This window comes from Sceloporus undulatus, chromosome 1 (assembly GCF_019175285.1).
Source record: "Sceloporus undulatus isolate JIND9_A2432 ecotype Alabama chromosome 1, SceUnd_v1.1, whole genome shotgun sequence".
In the NCBI taxonomy this organism is placed as follows: Eukaryota; Metazoa; Chordata; class Lepidosauria; order Squamata; family Phrynosomatidae; genus Sceloporus; species Sceloporus undulatus.
In genome coordinates this window covers 197,598,060-197,620,706 of record NC_056522.1, presented here as the reverse complement: position 1 = coordinate 197,620,706, position 22,647 = coordinate 197,598,060, and the positions used below count along the sequence as shown (strand labels likewise).

Here is a 22,647-nt window from a genome sequence, read left to right as displayed (position 1 = left end):
CTTTCACCATAAATATAAGTTTCAAAATTGATGTTTCCCTTTCTAAATCGGCATCATCCACAGAGCTATAGGTTTCCTGTACCAAATCCCATTGTTGTTCTTACTGGATGGGAGGAAGAATCAAGCAGAACATGGAGGCAAGGGCAGAATGTCATCATCCCTATATTATGGGTGGCAAAAAATTACACCTAACCACATTTTACAGTCAAACTTGATACGATGTCAACAGTGAATGCTTCGTGTTATATACAGTAAATATCCCATCTAGCAGGGAAAGGCCTGCTAGAATCCTAACAAAAGATGCCTCATTGAAGGTGCTATTTGCATTTCAAGAGCCATTCCCATTAAGCCAATAGTAATCCAATTTTAACCTCAGTTGCAATCAATGAGGCATAACCTGTGACAGGTTCAGACAAGATTGTTTTCTACATACAAGTATACCTGGCCCTCTCTGAAGATGCAACCACAGGTGAATTAAATAATGATGGATGCAAGCTCCTACTCATGCAGTGATCATGGATGGGTTCCAGAATGTCTATATCTCAAATATAGTTAAGGGCTGTTCAACAGTGGAACACACTCCTTCCTCGGAGTGTAGTGGAATCTCCTTCCTTGGAGGTCTTTAAGCAGAGGCTGGATGTCCATCTGTAGGGTATGCTTTGATTGAGAGTTCCTGCATGGCAGGGGACTGGACTGGGTGGCCCTTGCAGCCTCTTCCAACTCTATGATTTTATGATCATAAGTTGCCCATATCAGTGCATGCCTGGGGATATCTGAAATTGTTTTCATACATGGCAAGACATCTATGAAATGACCCTACATTTCTTTTGATAAAGATTAATTGACATGCATGGTGTGAAATACTGACAGAACTGATATTTAAAATTTAAAACCATAGATAATCTAAACAATACAAAATTACAGCACAATCCTAACAATGTCTACTCAGTGGTAAGTTTCATTTATAGAAATAAGTATCACTAGGTCAGTTAGGTGCACATGTATAAGACTGCAGCCAAAGATTATAATCCAATATTTACCTATCTGAAACTAAGTCCAACTGAAGTCAAAGAAACTTATTTATCAGAATACAAACAATGGATTGCACTGTCATTAAAATTCAGAATGTGATCTCAAATATAGGCCCTGTACAGATGGACCGAAAAGTACGTACTTAATACGTAATAGGGTTGCCTGGGAGCATCCTTTTCAGATGCTCCTTAACCCTAGTATGTACTCAGTACGTCAAAATGGCGGCGCCCTGTCTAGATGGGCACTGCCATTTTGACGTAACAGCCGCATCGCGTCCAAACGGTGCGTCGCAGCTGTTACATACTGGCGCCGCTGAAGGGTGCTTGTGGCACCCTTTCAGTGATGCCGAAAGGAGCTCCAAAAGGGAGCTCCTTTCGTGTTGCGTATTGCTGGTGCAGCCTTTACATGGCTGTGCCAGCGATACTGAAGAGAAAGGGGCCGAGTGGCCACTTTCTCTGTCTCCTCGCCGCTGTCGGGGTGTCCTTGGAGCAAGAAGCCCCAAGGACACCCCTTTCCAGGCTGCGGGGAAGCAGCGTTTTGCCGCTTCCCCAAGGCCTGGAAAAGCAGTGGATCAGGGCCTCCAGGGCTGCCGCTGTGGCAACTTAGGCCCTGATCCGTCAGGGAAAGGGGTAGGTGCAGGCTGCCCCAAAGGGGCGGTCTGTATCCCGCCATAGTTACCCAAACTGAGTCCTGCTGAAACTAAAGGGACTCATTTTTAGTAGACTTCAGGTGCACAACCTAAAATCATCTCACTGATAATTAGATGAGTCTGAATGTCTTTTTAGAATTCTTTGAGCTTCATGATACTTCCACAAGGAAATCCAGGAAGTTGCAAAAGGAAGGGAAGGGTCTCTTAAGAGCATTTCCAATCCAGAGCCCCATGAGTTCTCCATTGTGCATGTGCAGCTTCTTAAAGGGAAAGTGCAACACAGGCTCCATCTTGGACATACAATATTTTCACTTTCCCTACTAAAGTAAGTGAATTATTAGAAAGAAGAAATAATGAGCAATTTAAAGTAAGTGAATTATTAGAAAGAAGAAATAATGAGCAATTGTGAATTGCTATGTTACTTAAAGATGGCCAATGCAGTGTAGCACAGTGGTTTGAATGTTAGCTCTGGAGCCCAATCTTCATTGGCTATGGAAACCTACTGAGCAAGTCACCCACTCTCATTCTCAGAGGAAGACGACCCAATTCTGAACAAATCCTCCCAAGAAAATCCCATGATAGGTTTGTCTTAGGATAAGCATAAGTTGGAAATGACTTGAAGGCACACAACAACAGCAACATTTCTTGAATACCCATAAGATTCAGGCTCAGACTAATTCTACATTGCAGAATTAGTTCCGTTTTACACTGCTTTAACTGGCATGGCTCAATGCTATGGAATTCTGGGATTTGTAATTTTATGAGATATTTAGCTTTCCCTGTCAGAGAGCTTTGGTGCCTCACCAAACTACAGATTCCAGGATTCCTTAAGCTAGAGCCATGACAATTAAAGTGGTGTTGAACTGCATTAATTCTGTAGTGTGACAGAATACTGCCTCAGTATTCTGCTGTCAGTCAGACACACAGACCCTTGCCAGTTATTGTATTCTTGCACAGGTTCACTAAAAAGAAACCCTATTTAGCTAGAATATCCTTCTGTATATTTTTGGCACTTCAGAAGACCAAAAGTAGTCCTCATGATGTAAAACAAGAGCAATCCACAAAAGGATGTAAAGATGCCTTTCTCAGACATTCTTGTATGGCACTTATTTCTTCATATCTACTAGTGTTATAATTTGTTCTTCATGCTTGCATCTTATGAGCAAAATCTTTCCATTTTCCTGCATTCAGCACTTATCTAATTGCCCAGAACTGAAAACACTCTGCATTTTGGCTCAACAACTCAATGAGTTCATTTTGAGAGAATGTTTTGCTGTTACTTTGAAACTTAGTATGGAATAACTCTGTTAGCATTTCTTGTAAACATTGCCATAATAACAGACATACGGTTTTTACAGCTCACTCCAAGGAAAAAAATATATATTTTAATCTTGTCACTTTGTTTAGTAAATGAAAAGAGACACTGTTTATAATGATCCCATAAATCTCTTCCATGGTAGAAGTGGAAATCCATACAGAACCATGGAAGGGTTTTTAAATACTCTTTGTACTTCTCTCTCTTTCACATACGTAATGCTAGTTTACATTCAGTCACTCTTATTAGTATTCCCAAGGAAGTTGGAGAAGGTCTGTTTTGGTTTCTTTTGCTTTTTTGGTCTAACAGTCTGGGATCCTCCAACCAATATGGCCACTGGCCATGCTAGATGGAGGTTTCTGGAAGTGTTTATCCAAAACATAACTTTTCCAATATCTGATTCAATTTTATTCACACATTTTATTGGAGTGCAGGCCTTCCAGATGTTGATGGACTGCAATTCCCATAAACACTAGTCAATACAGGTCTTTATGGTGGATCATAGATGCTGCAGTCCAATAGCATCTGGAGGGCCACATGGTCCATTTCCTGAAATGATGTGATATCTCTCTGGTGATGGTACCATTAGTATCCTGCCTATCAACTATACCCCAGAACTGTTGTCATTGTGGCAATACAATCTTTTTCAAGGGCACCCATGTGGCAGGGTGGGCTAGCCAAACCTCATCTCACTATCCTAAATGAAATAGAAGAGACCATCAGTGCCCTCAAAAGTTATAGGTAACTCAAGGAAACAAACTGAGCCATGGTGAACCATATTAAGCCAAAAATCTTTCAGCAATACGTAGCATGGCAAGGCAGAAATGCACTACTGACTTCCAGAAAGGCAACATTGTGTTTCTCAATCAGTGGGACTCAAACTTCAGCATAAAGTACCAGTCAGCTGGTATGTGTAGTCTTTGCTTTCTGTTAAACAGAAAGGGGCCTGCTTCTCATTTTCTGACAGCAGCAAATCCTATTACTAACTAAAGCAGCATCAGGAGTTTGTCAGTTGCTCTGACATGGAGAAAGACTGTGAGTTATAGATCTGGACCCACATTTAGCTATTCTATTCTCTTGAGGCTGCGGTAAACACGTGGGACTGTTCCAAACTACACTTTCCAAGGACTACTGCATAACTGCCTCCTGACTCTGACTTTTTAACAGCAGCTACTATTGTGAAGGTAGGGAGAGTAAGGTTGGAAGGAAATGCTTTATACATTTCCACACTGGGTTTCTGTTTGGCTAATCTTATCCCACCTTTCCAGTGGCTTTCTTCTCTCTCTTCCTGCTCAGAATCAGGACCGGCTCTACCATTAGGCAGAATGAGGTGGCAAATTAAGTGTCATAAAGTGCAGCAAGCTGTTTGTTATTTCACTCAACAAAATTGGTGATTTTGTGAAATTTTCTACCTAATGTGCCAGAATACCTTTTCTGGCCTTGGATAGAATATACCTTGGCTTGTATGGCCAGAAGGCACTATTTGTTGCTTTGCCTCAGAGTGCAAAATATCTTGGGCTGGACTGGCATAATATTTGCACAATGTCTTCTGCAGACCCAAGATGAAATGTGAGGGAGAAAAACAGCAGGCACTGAAATTGCTGTTCCCCACTTTTCTCCAATCAAATAGATACTTTTCCTTGCAAACAAAGTTGGAGAAAAGTGACAGGCAGTAGGCCACATCAGACAGATGAGGTTTGGCAGATGGCTGACCATGTTGGTCCCTGGCACTAGCCCTAATTGCACAGAACTCTATCATCTAGGTTTTGCCTAGTTATGGGTAAAGACAAGCATATTGGCCAATGGGTCAGCTCCTCAGGATAGTGTGTGTGTGTGTGTGTGTGTGTGTGTGTGTGTGTATATTAAACAATGATATCTAGACTTAAGCTTAAATTCAAATCTTATCCATGAAAGTCTTTGGTTGCCTATGGACCTGTCAGGCTAATCTATTTCACAGAGTTGTGAGGAGCAGGTAGGCTTTAAGAACCAACATATGTCAACCTAGGACCTTTGAAAGATGAGCAAAACTGGAACAGTGCTATTTAAGCACAATCTTGTGCATGTCTACCCAGAAGTAAGCACCTGATTTCACTCAGACTTTAAATTATTTACCTTAGTAGACCAGAATTATTTCATACAAGCCAGTTGGACCCTTTCTTTCCAGTACATGCTAATTGATGTTTTCTAATGTGTAGTTGCATTTGCTCCATGAATGGCTAAATGAAATATGCCTTTTGAAAAAGCAACACTAATGTTTCCCTTTGGCCCTCGTGGAAGATACGTGCTTATTCTATTTCCTTAATGGCATACATGAAACTCGTGGCACTGGTTCAAAACCAGAGTGTGATACAGATTTTGGGGGGGGGGGGGGGGGTAACTATAATTTCTAGAATCCCCAAGACAGCATTCTGGGAGGTGTAGTGCAAAAATGTAACTTTCCTAAGCTCTGGTCCAAACATAGTTCTTTTCTGACTCTGCTTGCTCAGCTCAACTCAATTGCCAGAGACAGCCAACCAAGCTTAGGACTTCAAAACATATGCAATTTTAATGCTGTTTTAATGTAGTACATAAATTTTCCAATGCTTAAAAAAAACTCCACCCGCTTTATATTTTGTGAAATGACTTCCAGATGTTCAATAACTTGTAATTTATATTTTACACAATTGCTGGCAAGCTGTCTCAATAATTATTTAAAAGCAAAATTGTACACAGTAACTCTCATAGATGATGCATTGTGGGTTTGGTATAAGCTCAGTGTGGGCAGATAACAAGCTCTTTATCCCCGACAGTTTATAAAATGTCCATGTTTGGGCAGACACAAGGGCTTCAGCCTAGTCCAGAGTTGGGTATACTGGAGCTTCCTGGGATAATCTGGGTTAAAAATACCAAATTCTTCATTGGACCATGGCCAGAAGGTGTTCATCGGTGAGGGAGTTAGGGAAAGAGGGAAGGAGACACATCTATCTCCATTTTTTCTTTCTGTACTCATTGCAACATGAATAGTAGCTATTTTTGGATTAATGAAATTCACAGGAATGAACAACTGTCAAGTTGGAATATCGATCAAGTGTTAGAGGCCATACATTATAAATTACCAAACCAGATTTCATGTAAAGCAGAAGAGGGGAACCTGTGGCCCTCCCAAGGTTGTTGGATTTCAATTCCCATCTGCCCCAGCCAGGATAGCCAATGGTCAGGGATGATGGGAGTGGCACTCTAAGAACATCTGGAAGGCCACGCCCCCACATCCTTGATTCAAAAAGAAATTGGTTACTATCACAGAGGTCTTAATGTTTGGATCTTCCTGGAATTTACTTGCATTCTTCTACACTGGAGGATGAGGACATCATTTTCCAACACATTCTTACCTCTGATTAATGAGATCTAGCCACTAATTAGAGAAAAGCTTGCTTTTATCCAGGTGCAAATACCATTAAGACATCTTCGTCTAGTAACATAAAGTGTAAGCTATAGCTACAGAATGTGAAAAGGTGTGCCTAAGTATTGCTTTTGTTTTTTGTTTTTCTTTCTTCCTTCTTTCTTTTTTTTAGCCAGATGTCTAGAAGAAACGGGCTTCTCAGTCTGTAGTATTGACTTCCCTTGATTAATTTTTGTTTTTCTTATTTCTTTGCCAGGGCAGGAACAGAATTTAGCATTGCAGAGTATTTTTTTTACCCTCTCCAAAAATATATATATCTTTATACACAATACATAGGGTATTATGTCATAGCAAGCCGACACACAGATCTAAATTTTAACTTAGCAGGAGTTTCTTGAACTGGCAGATCAACCCTGATAAAAGGTTCCCTTGGAAGAAAATGTTTAATACTTTCATTCTGCCAAGTCTCACAAAGGATTGTAGTGCAACATTTCCAGTTTGGTCCCTAACAGATTTAACAATATCCAGAAAGTTAGAAAGGCAGCTGAAAGTCATTATAACCAGATGGCTGTACAGCATTGCACTCTGTTTGGTCAATATTGCCACCTACTGAATTGTAAAAGAATGACAGTGCTCCCTGATTCTTCATGGACCAGGCAACCCAGTTTGTATGCTTCTTTTCAGAGACAGTAACTTTATGTACAATTCTATTCATTTAAGTTTTTTTTAAATTATGCCAAGTAGTAGTAGTCCCATGCATATATGTGTGTGTGTGTGTGTGTCTTCAAATCACCTGTTGACTTACTGTGATCTCATTAATTGCACAGGGTTTTCTTAGGCAAGGAGTACTCAAAGATGGTTTGTCATTACCTTTCTGTGAAATGCCTACTTCCCATTATTTTCAGTGGCAATAACAGCCCAAAGAATATAATGGATAACAAAATTGCCCATTAATTTTGTAACCCCTTTCCCTGCATATTTTCTATAATAAGAGGAAAGATTAAGGAAGTGATGGAACTACATGGGGGGGGGGGGTGCATGTTGAAGGCTACAACATCTGGATCCCTCTCCCATAAACATCTTGGAATATGCAGAGCAATGGCATAATTTAAAACAAACTCATCTGAAAGTACGGTTAACAGATGCATTGATTTTATGGACTCGACCTTCAAGAGATTAGAGCTGCATCTGTGCCGCAGAGATAATCTGGTATGACATCACTTTTTAAAAAAATAAATTTTATTGAATATAAAACCACATACATTGCATAACATTAAACATATAACATAGGTTCCAATACAAATAGCAACAAACATAGAACCTAAGTACCATACAAATACAACTACTACCAACATAACACATATACTTCCTGCTATCAGTCAAATCTGTTTACCATCACATTCTTTGGTTAATGGTATGACATCACTTTAAATGCAGTGGCTCAATGCTGTGGAATTCTGGGAACTGTAGTTTGTTGTGGCACTAGAGATCTGCTCTGCTGCCACAACAAAGTACAGTTCCCAGAATTCCATAATACTGAGCCTTGGAAGTTAAAGCGGTGTCAAAGAGGATTATCTCAGTAGTGTGAATGCAGCCTTGGGTTTGTACCCTCACTTAACCATGCAAACCAATTGGATGATCACATTCTCTCAGCCTGAAAGGAAGACAATGGCAAATCTTCTAACATAGGAGAGGTTTGCCATAAGTCAGAATGGATTTGAAGGCACACAACAACAACAACAACAACAACAACAGTTTGGTTTTATGTCATTGTTCGCATTCTCTTTTCTGTATATTTTTTAGCAGAGTTTAGAAATACTACTTTTTTGGTCTGCAGCTCTTATAATCCAGGGGGCCTGGGGCTTGTACCCCAAGGATGTATTTTTCCCCCAGCTCTATGTTTTGTTCTGGTAGCCAAGGGTGCTTAGGAGGGAGCAAAAGAGTAGGTAGAATTTTTCCAAGATTAAAAAAAGTAGCAGTAGAACTATTGCTTCAAGCGAGGAGAGGTTATTGAAGTTCTATGCATGTCCACAAATGCATATGGTATAGATGCGTCAGTACAATAGCACACAGTGCTTCCTGCTCTAATTTTGATTTTATACTATATCTATACCCATTTTAATTACATGTGGTGCTGCCCTGCACAGCTCACCAGGTTTATTCCCAAGCAAATATCACAGATTTCCTAGGATTTTGCCCTCTTAACGTAGCTTTTGTACATCCCTCTGTCCCTCTCCTTCCTTCCTCCCACTCTCTTCTTTTCCTCCATTTTATAGATGGGGAATGCAAGTTATGAGAGAATAATTGTTAAGTTTATGGTTTGGCTGAGATTTGCACCAGGAAAGGATCTACTAATTCTGAGTCTAGCATGCTATCTCTACTGGATGACAATGAGTCTTAACTCACAGAGTGTACTGGGAACTTTGCCATGAATCTCTGAGGAAGGAAGGTGTGCCTCTCTTGTTTCCTGCAAAGAATGTAATAAAACAGTGGTGTTGTTATTTTCATTTTAAAGGTCATAACATAACTTGAAAGAGGATGGAGCTAAAACCGCAGCCGTATGTGCAACACAGTGTGTATATGCATGTGTATGTATGTGTAAGCAGAAACATCTGTATCAGGCAGTGAGTAAATGTACCTCAGGATTGGAACAGAGGTTTTTCTGTAATATCATTACTGAGTTAGTTTTTATGCTCCTTTTTTTCTTTAGTTCAATGAATATTATTATTATTATTATTATTATTATTATTATTATTATTATTATTCAGTCCATTTCATTAACCTATTTTCTGAACATTCCTAGTTGATTTCTATCCTTTCATTTTTGACCTTCTACGTGTGTACTTTTCCAAAATATATTTGAGTGTGTGTCCGTGTGTACACACTCATCTATAGCCAGGTATAATATGGAAATTACTGATGTTGAACATGAAAAATTACAAGATGATTACATTCAAAAGACAGAATCCCATTGGTGTCTTATGCAAGTGGCTGCACTTTTGCCAGGGTTGTACAACGGTGGCAAGAAATACCAGACAAAATCTGAAAGCAACAAGCTATTTTTCCAGTGCCTTCCTGCCTTTGCTGCCCCACTGTCTGCATTCTCTGTGTACAACAGGATTCTTGTCATTGGCCATACATTTCCTCCATGATCCATGTACCTTAAATAATCACACTGCAGATACAAATGTATATATGTGAATCTCAGAGAGCCTCCATACATGTGTGTGGGCCTCCATTTATGGCCAGATTCTCATATATATTCATATGGATGTCTATTTCTGATCAAAACCAAACATCTGTGCAGCAGATTTGCCATCAGGAAGTCCTTATCCTGTCAATTAAAAGATAATTGTCATGTTGGAAATAATTAGGACTGATGCTTGTAAAATTTCTCCTTTGAGCTTGTAAATAAAGGTAGGCAAAGACTGAATCTTCAGCATTCTTAAGAGTTTGGTTGCTGTAGTACATCCACAACAGCTTCAGTGCCTGTATCTACATTTGGCCTGTGCATTTGGACTGGGAGATTTCACATACACACACTGTAGCAGCTCCACAGCCCCTGAGAAGATAAAGCTATACGTAAAGAATAAGTGTCTCTACACATAAACTGTAAGGTTGTTCTAAGAACCAAGTTCTACTGCTTCATCCCTTTGCCTAAAATTATCTCCCTAATGGATTGGTAGCAGAGTTTGCAATTGACTTGTTGCTGATGGTGGTAAAAAACACAAGCACAGACAGTAGAGTATTATTATGTTTGGCTCTAGCTCATCCACCTGTTTTGGAAGCCAGAAGAATATGTTAAGAATAAGTTTGAAAATTTACAGCAAACTTCCATGTATGTCACCGAGTTCAATGGGACATTTCTGATATAGGTATAACAGAGGTATGAAACAAAGGAGCTTATTGCTTGGCGTTTTAAATCTGCTCCAGCCTCCCAGGCTGCAGCCAGGACATGGGATGAAGACAGGGATTATCACACTAAATCCCCACCAAATTGCCAGCCCGGGTCCAAGACATACGCCAGTATATTTTAGAAGTCGGAAAGATTTCCAACTTCTAAAAAGTGCTGGCAGAGTACGGCTTGGACCCGGCTGGGATCCGGGTTGATGGCAGCTGGCAATTCAATGGGGATTTAGTGTGTGATAATCCCTGACTCCATCCTGCTTCCTGGCTGCAGCCCCGGCAGTAAAAGTGGTGTTAAACTGCATTGTTTCCTACAGTGCAGATGCAGCCATAGAGCTTGACAAACATTCATTTGAAACTCTGACAATGTTAAAGTCTGTATAATGCAGGGTGACCAGAGGTCCTCCTTTTCCCAGACATGTCCTACATTTCAACTTTATGTTTGAGAATCCAGGTGGAATTGCAAAACATCCTCTGTTTTGAGCCATAAATTCTGTCCTTATGTCATTCCAGCAGGAATGTTCAACAAATTTATTACTGGCCAGGCTACTGCAAAGGGCTTGTTAGTTGCCAGCTACAGAGAAAACTGTTGCTGACCATATGGTGGTTTGGTCTGGGTTTTTTCTCTGATGGAAGTGTGGAAAAGAAAGGAGGAACTGGGTTGCTGAACTGGATCAGTGGCACCAGGGGAAGGGAGGGGAAGAAAGTGTGCAATTTGGATTGAGAAAGAAGCAGGTGAGATGAGAATGCAAATAGGAATACTACAAATAAAAGTATTAATTGGAATGTAGATTCAGTCAAGGGTTTGTTGCTAGGAAAGTACAATGTTAAGCATTTGTTTTGCTCTGTAAGTAAGTATATTGCTAGCCAGCAAGACATTTTAACGAACAGAAGTTCATCAGAAAAATATGGTTGAGTACATAATAAAATACAGTATATGTAATACAGTGGTAAATAAAACATATGAAATAAATTTATGTCTATATTAGTGTTTTTAGCTTCTATTTGGTAATCTCCTACAGTTTTGTTGAATGTCCTACATTTGGCAATGTCTTGTCTTCCTTTGCATTTATGACATCTGATCACCCTCATATGATGTGATAAAAATCTGGGAGGTATTTTTCATTTCAATTAAATCTTCCTCTTTATTCCTCCCCATCCTCCTGTTCTTTTTTCCCCTTTCTTACCTAGTTGTCCTAGGAGCGTGTACCCACCTTGGCCAAGTGTATGCTGACAGGGATGTGTGGAAACCAGCGCCGTGCCAAATCTGTGTCTGCGACCAGGGAGCTGTGCTTTGTGATGACATCATCTGCGATGACCAGGAATTAGAGTGTGACAATCCAGAGATTCCATTTGGAGAATGTTGCCCAGTTTGTCCTCAGCCGACGTCTCCACCAGTAAGACCTTTGCTCAGATATACTCTGCCTTGGTGCTGCCTTGGTACAGCCAGAATACACAGTATCCATTATGCCTCTGCGCTTGTATTTAAACTGGTTGCCTTCCAAGCTTGAATACAATTATTTGAGACCTGATTGGTTTCCTGGTCAAGCTGCCAGGTGCTGCTGTTGATCAGCACATGCTCAGATGCCTTGTGTGATTTGTTCAATATTCTTAGGTATTGACTGAATATTTGTAGTATTAAGTGAAAGAGACAGACTAAATGAGTGGAGAATGGTTTTCCTGATGTGGAATTGTCCTTCTTTTATGGACCACAGACTAACAGTGGATCAAGTTGAAGCCCACACATTTTCTCCTTCTCTCTTTCTACCAGGCCTTATTTCTCTTTTCTCGTTTTGGTCCCTCTTCTCCTCCTTTTCTCAGTCTGTCTCAATCCTAAGGGAGGAACTGATTATTCTTGCCAAAAGAACATTTTCCTAAGGGCTTTTGAAACTAAATCAAAGGCTGCATGAGGGCTGCACATCACACATCTTTTTTATAAAACCATTCTCCACTCTCATAGAGGTCCTGGGAGGTTCGTTTCCTCTCTTTTCACATTTAACAGGGAATCTTTGTACTTCCTGGGCTGATAAAGGGTTAGAATTCAGCGTCCCAAAATGTGCAGCAAAAGATTATTTTTGTAGTGCCTTCCAGCCAAACGTCAGCAAGAATGTCTCACAGCAATTTCCCAATTGCTAGAAATTGAGAGATGCCGCAGAACTGTTGAACATTTTGAAACAGGGTTGGGCTTGTTATTCAGTTGAGCACAAATGGAGCCTGGTGAGTGCCAGGAATATCTGCTGAGGCCAAAACCATTGGATCCAAGGAACACTAAACACTGTCCCAAGAGAACGTCCATTTTGTCCGCAATTGACATTGCCAAGTGTGAATTTCAGCTGGAACTTTCCCATTGCGTATGGATGCTTGGAATGAAGTTCATGTTAAGGACCTGCGTTCTGCTAGCTAGAGCACATTCAAAGACTGGTCTGGCTCAAAATGGAAAATTTCATAAAATGGAGTCCTCTCAATTTGCCTTCAAGTACAGTTTTAAAAAATCTAAAATGTAATGTGTCTTCTCTGATTCAGCAACCCCTCCATGTACTTGGACAGTAATATGATCATTCTAGGCTACTAATAACTTGAAAGTTCAGTGATTAAAGCAGCAGTCAAACTGCCTGATATAGTTTTCAGTGCTGGGCCATGCAAAGGCCCTGGCAACTACCTAGAGCCACCAGGTGCAGAACACACCCCTGATGGGCAAATATAAGCAAATGTGCTGTCAATTTGGCTTAATGACTTAAAGAGTCATTGCAATTTAGTTATATTTGTTCCATAATTAACATGGGAACAATGGCTTTTAAGTCATGCAAACTGCAGATATAGTGAACTTGCTTGATGGGCTGGTGGTGGGGTGGTGGTAGAGTGATGTTGGCAGCTGATGCTCTTGTTCCGTGTGCATTCAATGGAAGATTTTTACCATAAAGTGGCATCACTAGCTAGTGTCACCCAGTATAGAGGGTGTCTCCTGGGAAGAGCATGCATTTGCCCTTCCTGCTGCTCTCAAGGAAGAAAGCCTCATGGTGGAGCAGCCAGGAAGAGCACACATTCAAACCTCCTGCACTGAAGGGGAGGACTCCTCCTGGATGTCACTTAGTATGCGCCCCCCCCCCCCCCCCCCCCCCCCCCCCATTAATGCCACTTATCATTAATATAACATTTGAAAATGCCTAGGTTCTATGTGCAGAATTCTAATTCTGGACAGTGCCTAATGTGTACAGTTTGCATGCACATAGAAACATTTCCCCATAGACTGAGGGAAGCAGCTTCCCCAAACATGGTGATTTTTGTCCTCCCCAGAACTTGGTTGGATGCACTACCTTCAAATCTCTCTAACCACCCAAACTCTGAGGTGGAAAAAAACAGTCACTTCCCATTTCTTTAAAATCCTTTTTAAAGAAAAATCTATCCTTTTTATCTTAAAGCTGGCCAATGGAAACAAATTATCCTCCTCAGAAGTTTATGGGGAAGCATTTTTCCATTTTGAAAGGGTGATTTTTCCCCCACAGGGTTCAGGATTCAGGGTTTTGCAAAGTTGATGAGTATGTCATGGATCCACTGAGGCTATGTGTGGCCTGTAGTTTGCCCACTTATGGCATAGACCAATAGCAATGTTGATATTAAGCAGTTCCATAGCTTTGAATGGGAAATAAACCCACTTTTATCATTTCTCCTGCCCAACTTATTTCCATTACCTGTGAGGAAGAGTAGGGATGAAGCTGCTGGTCCTTCTCCCTTTCTAATATCTCCATGAACACCAGGACATCTACACTGAGAAGAGCTTGCTCTACACATTGTGCAGGCTCCTCACATGATTTAGAACCTTTAGGTTCCAGGGTTATACAAACAGAGCAGGCTCCTTGGTGCAGATATTCACCTTCCATCTTAAGGAAAGTAATAGAACAATTGATGAGGACATGGATGGAGGCCAACAAACCCTTACTCACCCTCCTCCTCACGCTGAAGAGGACATTAGTCATAACTGGTTTTCACTGGCTCAAATTTGGAAAAGAAACAAAATTTCACTGTTTCGGTTTGTTCCACTGCAGAAAATAATGTGTTGGGACAATCTGTAAACATCTTACCACCATTTACAGTAGGCTTACCAATATAGAGGTAATTGTATCTGCCAGCTATAGCCTCAGTATTCTACATCAACCATACTCATTCTCTGGAAAATATTGTTTAAAAATGTCTTTATGTCATTACAAAGAGAACATTTTCATAACAAGATAACCTTGTATGGACAATTTAATTATAGTCTTGTGATGTGCATTAAAAGCAGGGAAAGCTATTTGGAATGAATTAGCCAAAAACACCCCACCACCTTGCCTATCTTCTATCTGTGTAGTTAGGAGTAGATTGTAGGATGCTGCTTGCCACACTCTATGTAATCATTGCTAGCAGAAGATATACACATTCCTGGAGCAGCAGAGATACAAGCATTGAGGAGGAAAACATCCCACTAAACACTTGTGCAAACCAGGGCAAATTATCCACTACCTGTCAATAAAATGCCAATTTATATAACACCAAATTATTATCTATATTCTGCTTTATCACACTAGGGGACAAACAGGATTTAAACAAGGGTTAAATAAGAGTTAAACAGGAAATAACTGGTGTTTAACATACAACATTTCCTGTTTAACTCTTGTTTAACTCTTGTTTAAATATTGTTTGCCCCCTAGTGTGATAAAGCAATTGGTGAGTTTAGTACTGCAGAACTAGGATTCTTCTTCACACAATGCTATAATACTTTTGGGCAACTGATTACCCTTATTTAAAAATTACTCAACTCTATTTGATATATAAGGTGACATGAGTCATAAGATAGGTGTAGGCAAAAGTGTCCCCAATTAAAATTCTATTCTATTCCTCCTAAATTAGATTGCTGAAAAAGAATGATTGGGAAAAACTGGGAATGGATTTAGGTTGAAAGGATTCTGAGCTTGGTTTTGGTACAGATCACAAATTCCTGCACTGAAAACCTATTCAGAGGCATCTTGTTCCTTAGTTTTTGGTGTGTGTCAGGTGAATTTTTCAAAGTGTGGATGTGGATGTATATTCATTTGCTTGTCTGAAATTCTGAACCATTCCTTCTTTATATTCTTTATGTTTGTTCTATTTGTAGTGAATTTTACTGCTCAACCTGACTTAATTTGTGGTATCTTTTCTGCTTCTAGCCTTCTGGTCCATCTGTATCTGGTCCCCAAGGCCCCAGGGGAGATCCTGTAAGTTCAATACACGTGTAAATAAATGTGCATCTCTTTTTTTTTCAAAACAAAGCAAAATACAACAGGATCTGAATAGCCAATAACAGTAATATAAGACAGAATGAGAGACTCTCACCACTTGCTTCTGTTCTTACATTGCACCTCAGCTCAGCTCATCTTTTGACTTGAATGATCTAGTTCTTTTAACTGAGAGAAGGCAGTACCATTTCAGCCATCTGATGGAGACCTGCATAATCTAATAGCCCACCATGCAGAATATGCCTTGTTTATGTACCTTATACTTATGTTATCTTTGATCTAGAGATAGGAAATACAGTGGGCCCTCTGTATCCATGGAAAGGAAGAAAAGGTGGAGGCAGAGGTGGTGGTGGGAACAGGAGGAGGACAAGGCAGGAGGAAGAAGTGGCGAGGGGAGGAAAAGAAGAGGCAGCTCCTCCAAGGTGCTATTGTCCCCAATGGTGGTGCGGCCATGTGGACCCACTGTAAATTAGTTTGGTTCTAATTTTAGTGTGAATTTATTTGTTTTTCCATGTTCAAAGCAATTCGTTAACCAAAATTCTTTTTACCCATCACAATTTGTGCTTTTCTGAATTCCAGAACAGAGTTCCATTTTAAAATGGCACAAATATTGATATATTAGGGAAGTGTGCATGCATAAATGTGTATCTTTTAAAAGATATCATTCAAAGGTTGTGTATTAGAAAAGTACTTTTAAAAATATATCAACATGGCAAAAGTGCACAAAAAACTCCATGTATTTGGAGAAATGCATACAAAAATGTAGACAATTTTCATGCAATACAGAAAAATCCCATTGCCTGGGACAAACCAAACTTTAAATTAATAGAATTTTCACAGTTCAAGTGGAAATGAACTGAAGATTGCAAAAATTCAAAACTGGAAAGAAACCAAAAATACCAATTCATCCATTCTTGCTTGGGCTCCATTAAACATCACGTAACAGGATTTTTTTCTCAGCAAGGGGCTTATTCTTTCTCTCCATCCACATGTATCCTCTGCAAATCTGTTCTGGTGTTTTTTTAAGTGATGATTTTATTTGTTTGTTTATTAATAAAAGCATTTGGAGCTAGATCTCAAAAGGAGCTCTCAGTGTGACTTAAATGTTTTAAATGTCTTTTTAAATTAATATATGATTAGAGACAGGTACAGTTTTATTTTGGTCACTTGCCTCCTCATTTTGCTTCTAGTATCAAGAGGATTTTCTATCCAGTCTTCTTCTTTTCTCCAAGGAGAATTTAGTCAGAACAAAGAACTTTTATCACACAGGCCCTGGAACGGGCCCATTGCGTTCTAAAAAGGGGGCGTTCTGGGAATGAGATGGGGCTAAGAATGGAGTTTACTGGACACTGGAATGCCGCCGCTGCCACTGGATGTTCCAATTGGATCCTACATCCGTTCCAGGGGGCATGATTTCTGAGAATGCTTTGGAACAGTTCTTCAAAATCGCACCCCCTGGAACGGATGTAGGACGCGATTGGAATGTACGGTGGCAGTGGCAGCGTTCCAGTGTAGAGTAAATTCTATTCTTAGCCCCATCCTGTTCCCAGAACGCCCCCTTTTTAGAATGCAACGGGCCCATTCCAGGGTCCGTGTGATAAAGTTCAGAGTTTGCCTTAATGGGTGTTTTTACTTATGAGATTGAAGTAAAAGACAAGTGGTAAAGAAGGTGGAAGAGAAATTACGGTAGATCTCCAGTGGGCTATGGAAACCTTCTCAAGGGCAAAGGATCAAGTATATTTATTGTGCCTTTGCTGCCTCAAATTTCGTATAAGGCAGAGGTTAGTAGCATCAATCCCATTCCCCAAATTACCAGGAAGTAGATGGGAATATACAGCAGATAAATTTTGGCTGGCTGTTATCAAAATGCATGGATCAATCCACTGTGAAAGATAAGGTGAAAGTCTCGTGGGACCCATAGCTAACATAATTGTGTTTGTACTTGCAATGCACACACTTTAAAAAAAAAACACCACACAGACACACACACCTTTCCTTACTGCTTTCAGTGAACCAGAGTAAATATTTTCTCTCCCTCAGGGTCCACCTGGCACTCCTGGAAGAAATGGCTCACCTGGTCCACCTGGCCAGCCAGGAACTCCTGGTACTCCTGGAAGCCCTGGAGTCTGCCAAAATTGCCCCAGTTTTAATGGAGGAACTGTAAGTAAAAATAAAATTCTGATTTTTATTTTACTCTGAATGTATTGCATATGAAGTTGCAATCTGTCAATGTATGCTGCCTAAGTGGAGAAAAATCGTGTTTCCTTGTTGTTTCATTAATTAGCAAAAGTCAGTGTACAGGGTGAAGATGGATGTCACCAAGAGAACAATGGGTGACTTCATGGAAGAGACAGAAAAGTTAATCAAGAACATGATGATTTTTTGCTAATTCTCCCCATTATCATCCAATCTCATGAGGATTTATACAGGGAGTGAACGCTGTCTTCAATGCTAGCACAACAGCCCAATATCAATTACAACGGAGCAAGGTTCTCTTTGAATTTATTGGCTGTTTCAAGCAAACATGTAAAAGGCTACAATGTTAAGCATCAAAACTATACACGCTTACTTGGGAGAGGTTAAAAGTACTCCAAGAAGGCTTATGATTAGAACAGATATTCAAAGGATTGCATTGTAAGATGCTCATAATTATAAATGTTCTCTCTTAGGAATCCTGTTCTTCATTCTCCATCTTCTTGTGTCATTCTTCTTGAACTTTTGTCTATCCGCTCTCCACATCCAAGAGCATTCAAGAGCCTGTCTAGCTGTTTCTATGTTAAGTTCTTCACACTCCTACAAGAGCTGCAGCTTTACAATGAGGCTATCATATGAAGCGACAAGGTTGCTTGTTCATTTAAGGAGAGCTTATTTCCACCTATTTCACTGTTTGGTGGTTCATGTGCACACATTTGCATATAGATGCTGTATGTCCACGATGCAATTTTTATTTGCCAAAAGGGAGCATGCCAATCTGCAAATGAATTCTTTTGGATGTATGAGGAATCACCAAGTTCACAAGAAAACTATGTACACATACATGATTATGCTGACTGTCCAGTGGGACTTTCACAGTTGGGACAAATACTGGTCACAGCAGGCATTGGCAATCTTCAGTCTCTGATGAACTACAACTCTCAAAGAGCCTCATCAAGAGCCAGCTGGCCAGGGCAGATGGGAAGTGGAGTTTAGTATCATTTGGAAAACTACTGCAAAGGCATTATCATCTATTTGCAGTGCAGATGGATCATCCTCTATAAATCTTATAGAGATCCTTCCCAACCTTAAAGAGAAAGTTCAGAAAGGTCTTGAAGAACAACCACCCCGCCCAAATCCTGTGATTTAGACTTCGAAAACACAATTTTCTGGCTTCCTCACTGGTTCCACATACGGAAGGGCTGCTGTTATAGTTACAGATCTTTACATGAGGCTGTGATATTGTAGAGTTAGAATGAAATATGAAAATAGAAGCCAGAATAAAATGCTATTAAAATATATTTCCTTTTCCACAGATGAATGTTGAATATATCCAAACAGGACTTTGAACCTAGTGAAATCCTTTCTGTCCTTGTTGAAAACTATTCTCTAATTTTTCCTTCATGAATGTGAAATGGTATTTGCAGGCAGGAGTCAGAATACAGAACTTGAAAAAACTTTTCCCTGCCTATGAACAACTGGAACTGGTCAATCCTTTCCTTAGTTTTCCTGGTCACCCAAGCTTTCAGCCACTTCAAAGATTTGATGTTCATTTGTTCTCTTCACAAATCAGTACATGATCTGTTGACGACTCTTATGTGAGTGCCTTAAAATGTTCTTTCTCCACCACTTACTTCTCTTTAGCCACCTTTTTTTTCTAATATGAGAAGCATTATTATGCTAAAGGCACCAGATACTGTCTGATCTTGGATGCTAAGTTAGGCCAGTCCTGGTTTGTACTTGAATAGGAGATTACCAATGAATGCCAGGTGCTGAAGGCTATATTTCGGGGAAAGGAACTGACAAAAAGCCCCTCTGAGTATTCCTTGCTTAAGAAAACCCTATGAAATTCATGGTATTGCCATAGATCAACAAGTGACTTGAAGGCCCATAAACACATACATTAGGCATTATAGAACAACAGCAAGGGCAATGGGGAGGAGAATGCTGAAGAGAAAAGTAAAATCAATAAAGAACTTTATCATCAGTTGCCTAAAAGCTGAACTTTAAACATAATTTTGGTCAGTCTTGTCAAAATGATTTGACAGCACTTACGTATCTATTTTAAAAGAAATGAACCATATGTTCTAAACTCAGCAAGAACTCAACAAGAAGCAGGGAGATATATCTTCCAGGCTTTAAGCTGAGATAACTCTGAGACATAGGTGTTTAAACCTGTCCATTGTATAGGCATTCTGTTCCAGGTGTATGTTTAGCATACTCTTTCATTTGTAATAGCTACTTCACCTTTCTTTTCTGTTGCAGAACTTTTCTCCTCAGTATGATGATATGAAGGCTGGTGGTGGAGGAATGTACCCTGGCCCAATTGTAAGACAACCACACTGTCTCTCCTCTGTTTGTGTGTCATTTTAAATTATTGGTTTTCTTCTCCTCTTCTACAGATTACTGCACAAATACTGTCCTGTTATTACCTAGGAATGTAGCAGGTTTAAAGCAATATTTCTCCAGGCTTCTAATCCTCCAAAATGGTTGAGTGATTAGCATATTCAGATACTTCCATGATGTATCTGACTCACTTCTATATCTTCGTCCTTTCTTCCTTTCCCATCATTCCTCTTTTTTTACCCTCCTGTTGCCTTGCTCCCATATTGGATGCTCTCCTGCTTCTTTCTCTTTCACCTCTATCTATCTTTTCACACTTTCATTCTTTTGTTCATTGCTTGCTCCATTAATTTCTTTTCTGTGGTTGTTTCTTGTTCCCTTCCTTTTCTTTCTCTCAGTAACATTCATTGCACCTCATTCCCTGTTTCCAGAATCCAAATATCAGCTGATAACAAATCAATACATTCACTGTGTATAGTTCATATGCTGCATTTTATTATATTTTTATCTTCAGCTGCTCAGGCTTCCCCAGCAAAGAGGCTGAAATCATTAATTGGGCCTGGCACTCTTTTTTGTGCTGGCTGGGTGGGGCTCGACTCATGAATTATTCTCATATAATAAAAATCTACATGCACTTTCCTCAATAACATCTTGTCAAAAATGTAATTTCCCCTTTTTATGCACAGTATATAATTTCCTCTTTATATGTAAATTATGACAGTTATTCATTTCCCTATTAGTGGGCAATAGCTATCTACAATTATTCATTATGGCAAATCTTATTTATTCAAAAGGGTGCACTTTTTTGAAGACTAATGTAAATTTAGCAACCCATTATCAACCCAAGACATGTTGCTGCCTGAGGCAGATCTCATGTGCCTCCCTCCACCACTAGCCAGGGCCAGCACTTTAGAATGTGTTGCTGCTGCACCTTTCAGGCACCATTTCCTATTTATGGCTGCTACTCCCGGCCAACCACCCCATCCCACCTCTCAATGATGCCACCTGAAACAGAGCACATCATACTGCCACATGGTATTGTTTAGCCCGTATTAATTAGGTTAACATTTGACATATTCCAATAGAAGAGCTGGTCACCTCATGCTGGAATGCTGAAAGTGCTCTCAGCACATATATTTTGTATCATGACTCTTTTCTACATCTTTCCTGCTTTGATCTTTGTTAACGTTTTCATTAATCATCATATTCATTCATCTTCTATTCCACACAGGTTTTTCTGTTTTCAGTTTATTTGTTCATTGATCCATCCATCCATCCATCCATCCATCCGTCCGTCCATTCGTCCGTCCATCCATCCTCTAATTTATTCATCCATTCCCAGTTGCTAACCATTTTTCTCTCCTTTACAGTTTGTATCATTTACATTATGCTGCTTTGGCTTTTTCATCTGAGATGTGCTGAACTGATTGCTTAAACCACTTAAGAGATTTTTATTTGGTCCGACTGAGGTTTGGGCAAGTATTGCAGAAATGACAAGGGCTTCTTTGAACACAGGGTGCTGTTTTACAAGCATAGAGCTACTTCTTCCATTGACATGAATGGAGCTTCCCATGTGTGCATAAGCTACATGTGTGTGTAACACTATGCATGCAGGGCTTTGCTTTCATATTAGCGTGCTTGGCATCCACTTGCTACCACAGCATCATGTTATATCTGGGTGATTCTATAGCTAATTTCGTGACACCCAGTGAATCTCTGCACTCCATTAGATCTTCATATTATCTTGTCTCCCTTCTGATAAATACAGACAATGGTTAACCCAAAATATCATAAAGGAATCCAGTGCCTATGCACCTGATGAAGTGGATTGAGTTCACAAAATCTTATGCCTGAAACTACTTCTCCCTAATTAGTCTCAAAGGTGCTACTGGATTTCTTTAAGGCTTTTTAATGAAAAAAACAGACCAACATGACTATCTCTTTGAATATCAATACAATGATTAGTCCAGATAGTCTGAAGTGGTTCTGGGGAAAAAAGAATTATAGAAGTTAACCACAACAGGTGTTTGTTTATCATTATATCTCTACATCATTGATTTATTTGTATGATTGCTATATATCAACTCAATTTTTAATTTTTTCCACCACTTATCAGTTTGCATTTTCTTTAAAACAAAGAAAATTCATGTTGGTTTTTTAAAAAAATGAAACAAGTCATTCACCAACCTCCTCAGAACTAGTGAAAAAGTGAGCACATAAATGCACCTACTAGCTTACTCATCTCTTTATCATTCACTTTGAGAAATATAGTATATCATTCTAGTGTACAAATAAAGCAATACTGGCACAGTGGCACAGTGTAAAGATTGGAATATAATCACTGAATGCAAGTTAATTGCATATACCATGTAGAAGGCAGATTTTCTGTCATATGCAAACAATGATAAATGAATCATATAAATCGCCAAGTGCGTTGCAATTCATGCCACTTACTGTGTCCAGTGCAGTTTGCATGTAATTCTCTGTTACATTAATATAACCGTATCAAACATCAATTAATAGCTACCAAACCCAATGTCATCTTGCCACATTTGATCATACTTGCCAGGCTTCATCTTGA

At 39.7% G+C, this 22,647-nt stretch overlaps 1 protein-coding gene across 1 annotated transcript in view; it reads left to right on the top strand.

Annotated features, from left to right (window-relative positions):
* The window catches only part of COL3A1 (collagen type III alpha 1 chain), a 90,958-nt gene that overhangs the window by 17,989 nt on the left and 50,322 nt on the right, over positions 1-22,647 (top strand). The window contains exons 2-5 of the mRNA XM_042473963.1: positions 11,473-11,678; positions 15,462-15,509; positions 17,571-17,690; positions 19,989-20,051. Of these exons, the coding sequence (XP_042329897.1) occupies positions 11,473-11,678; positions 15,462-15,509; positions 17,571-17,690; positions 19,989-20,051 (437 nt within the window). The remainder of the gene's footprint in view (positions 1-11,472; positions 11,679-15,461; positions 15,510-17,570; positions 17,691-19,988; positions 20,052-22,647) is intronic.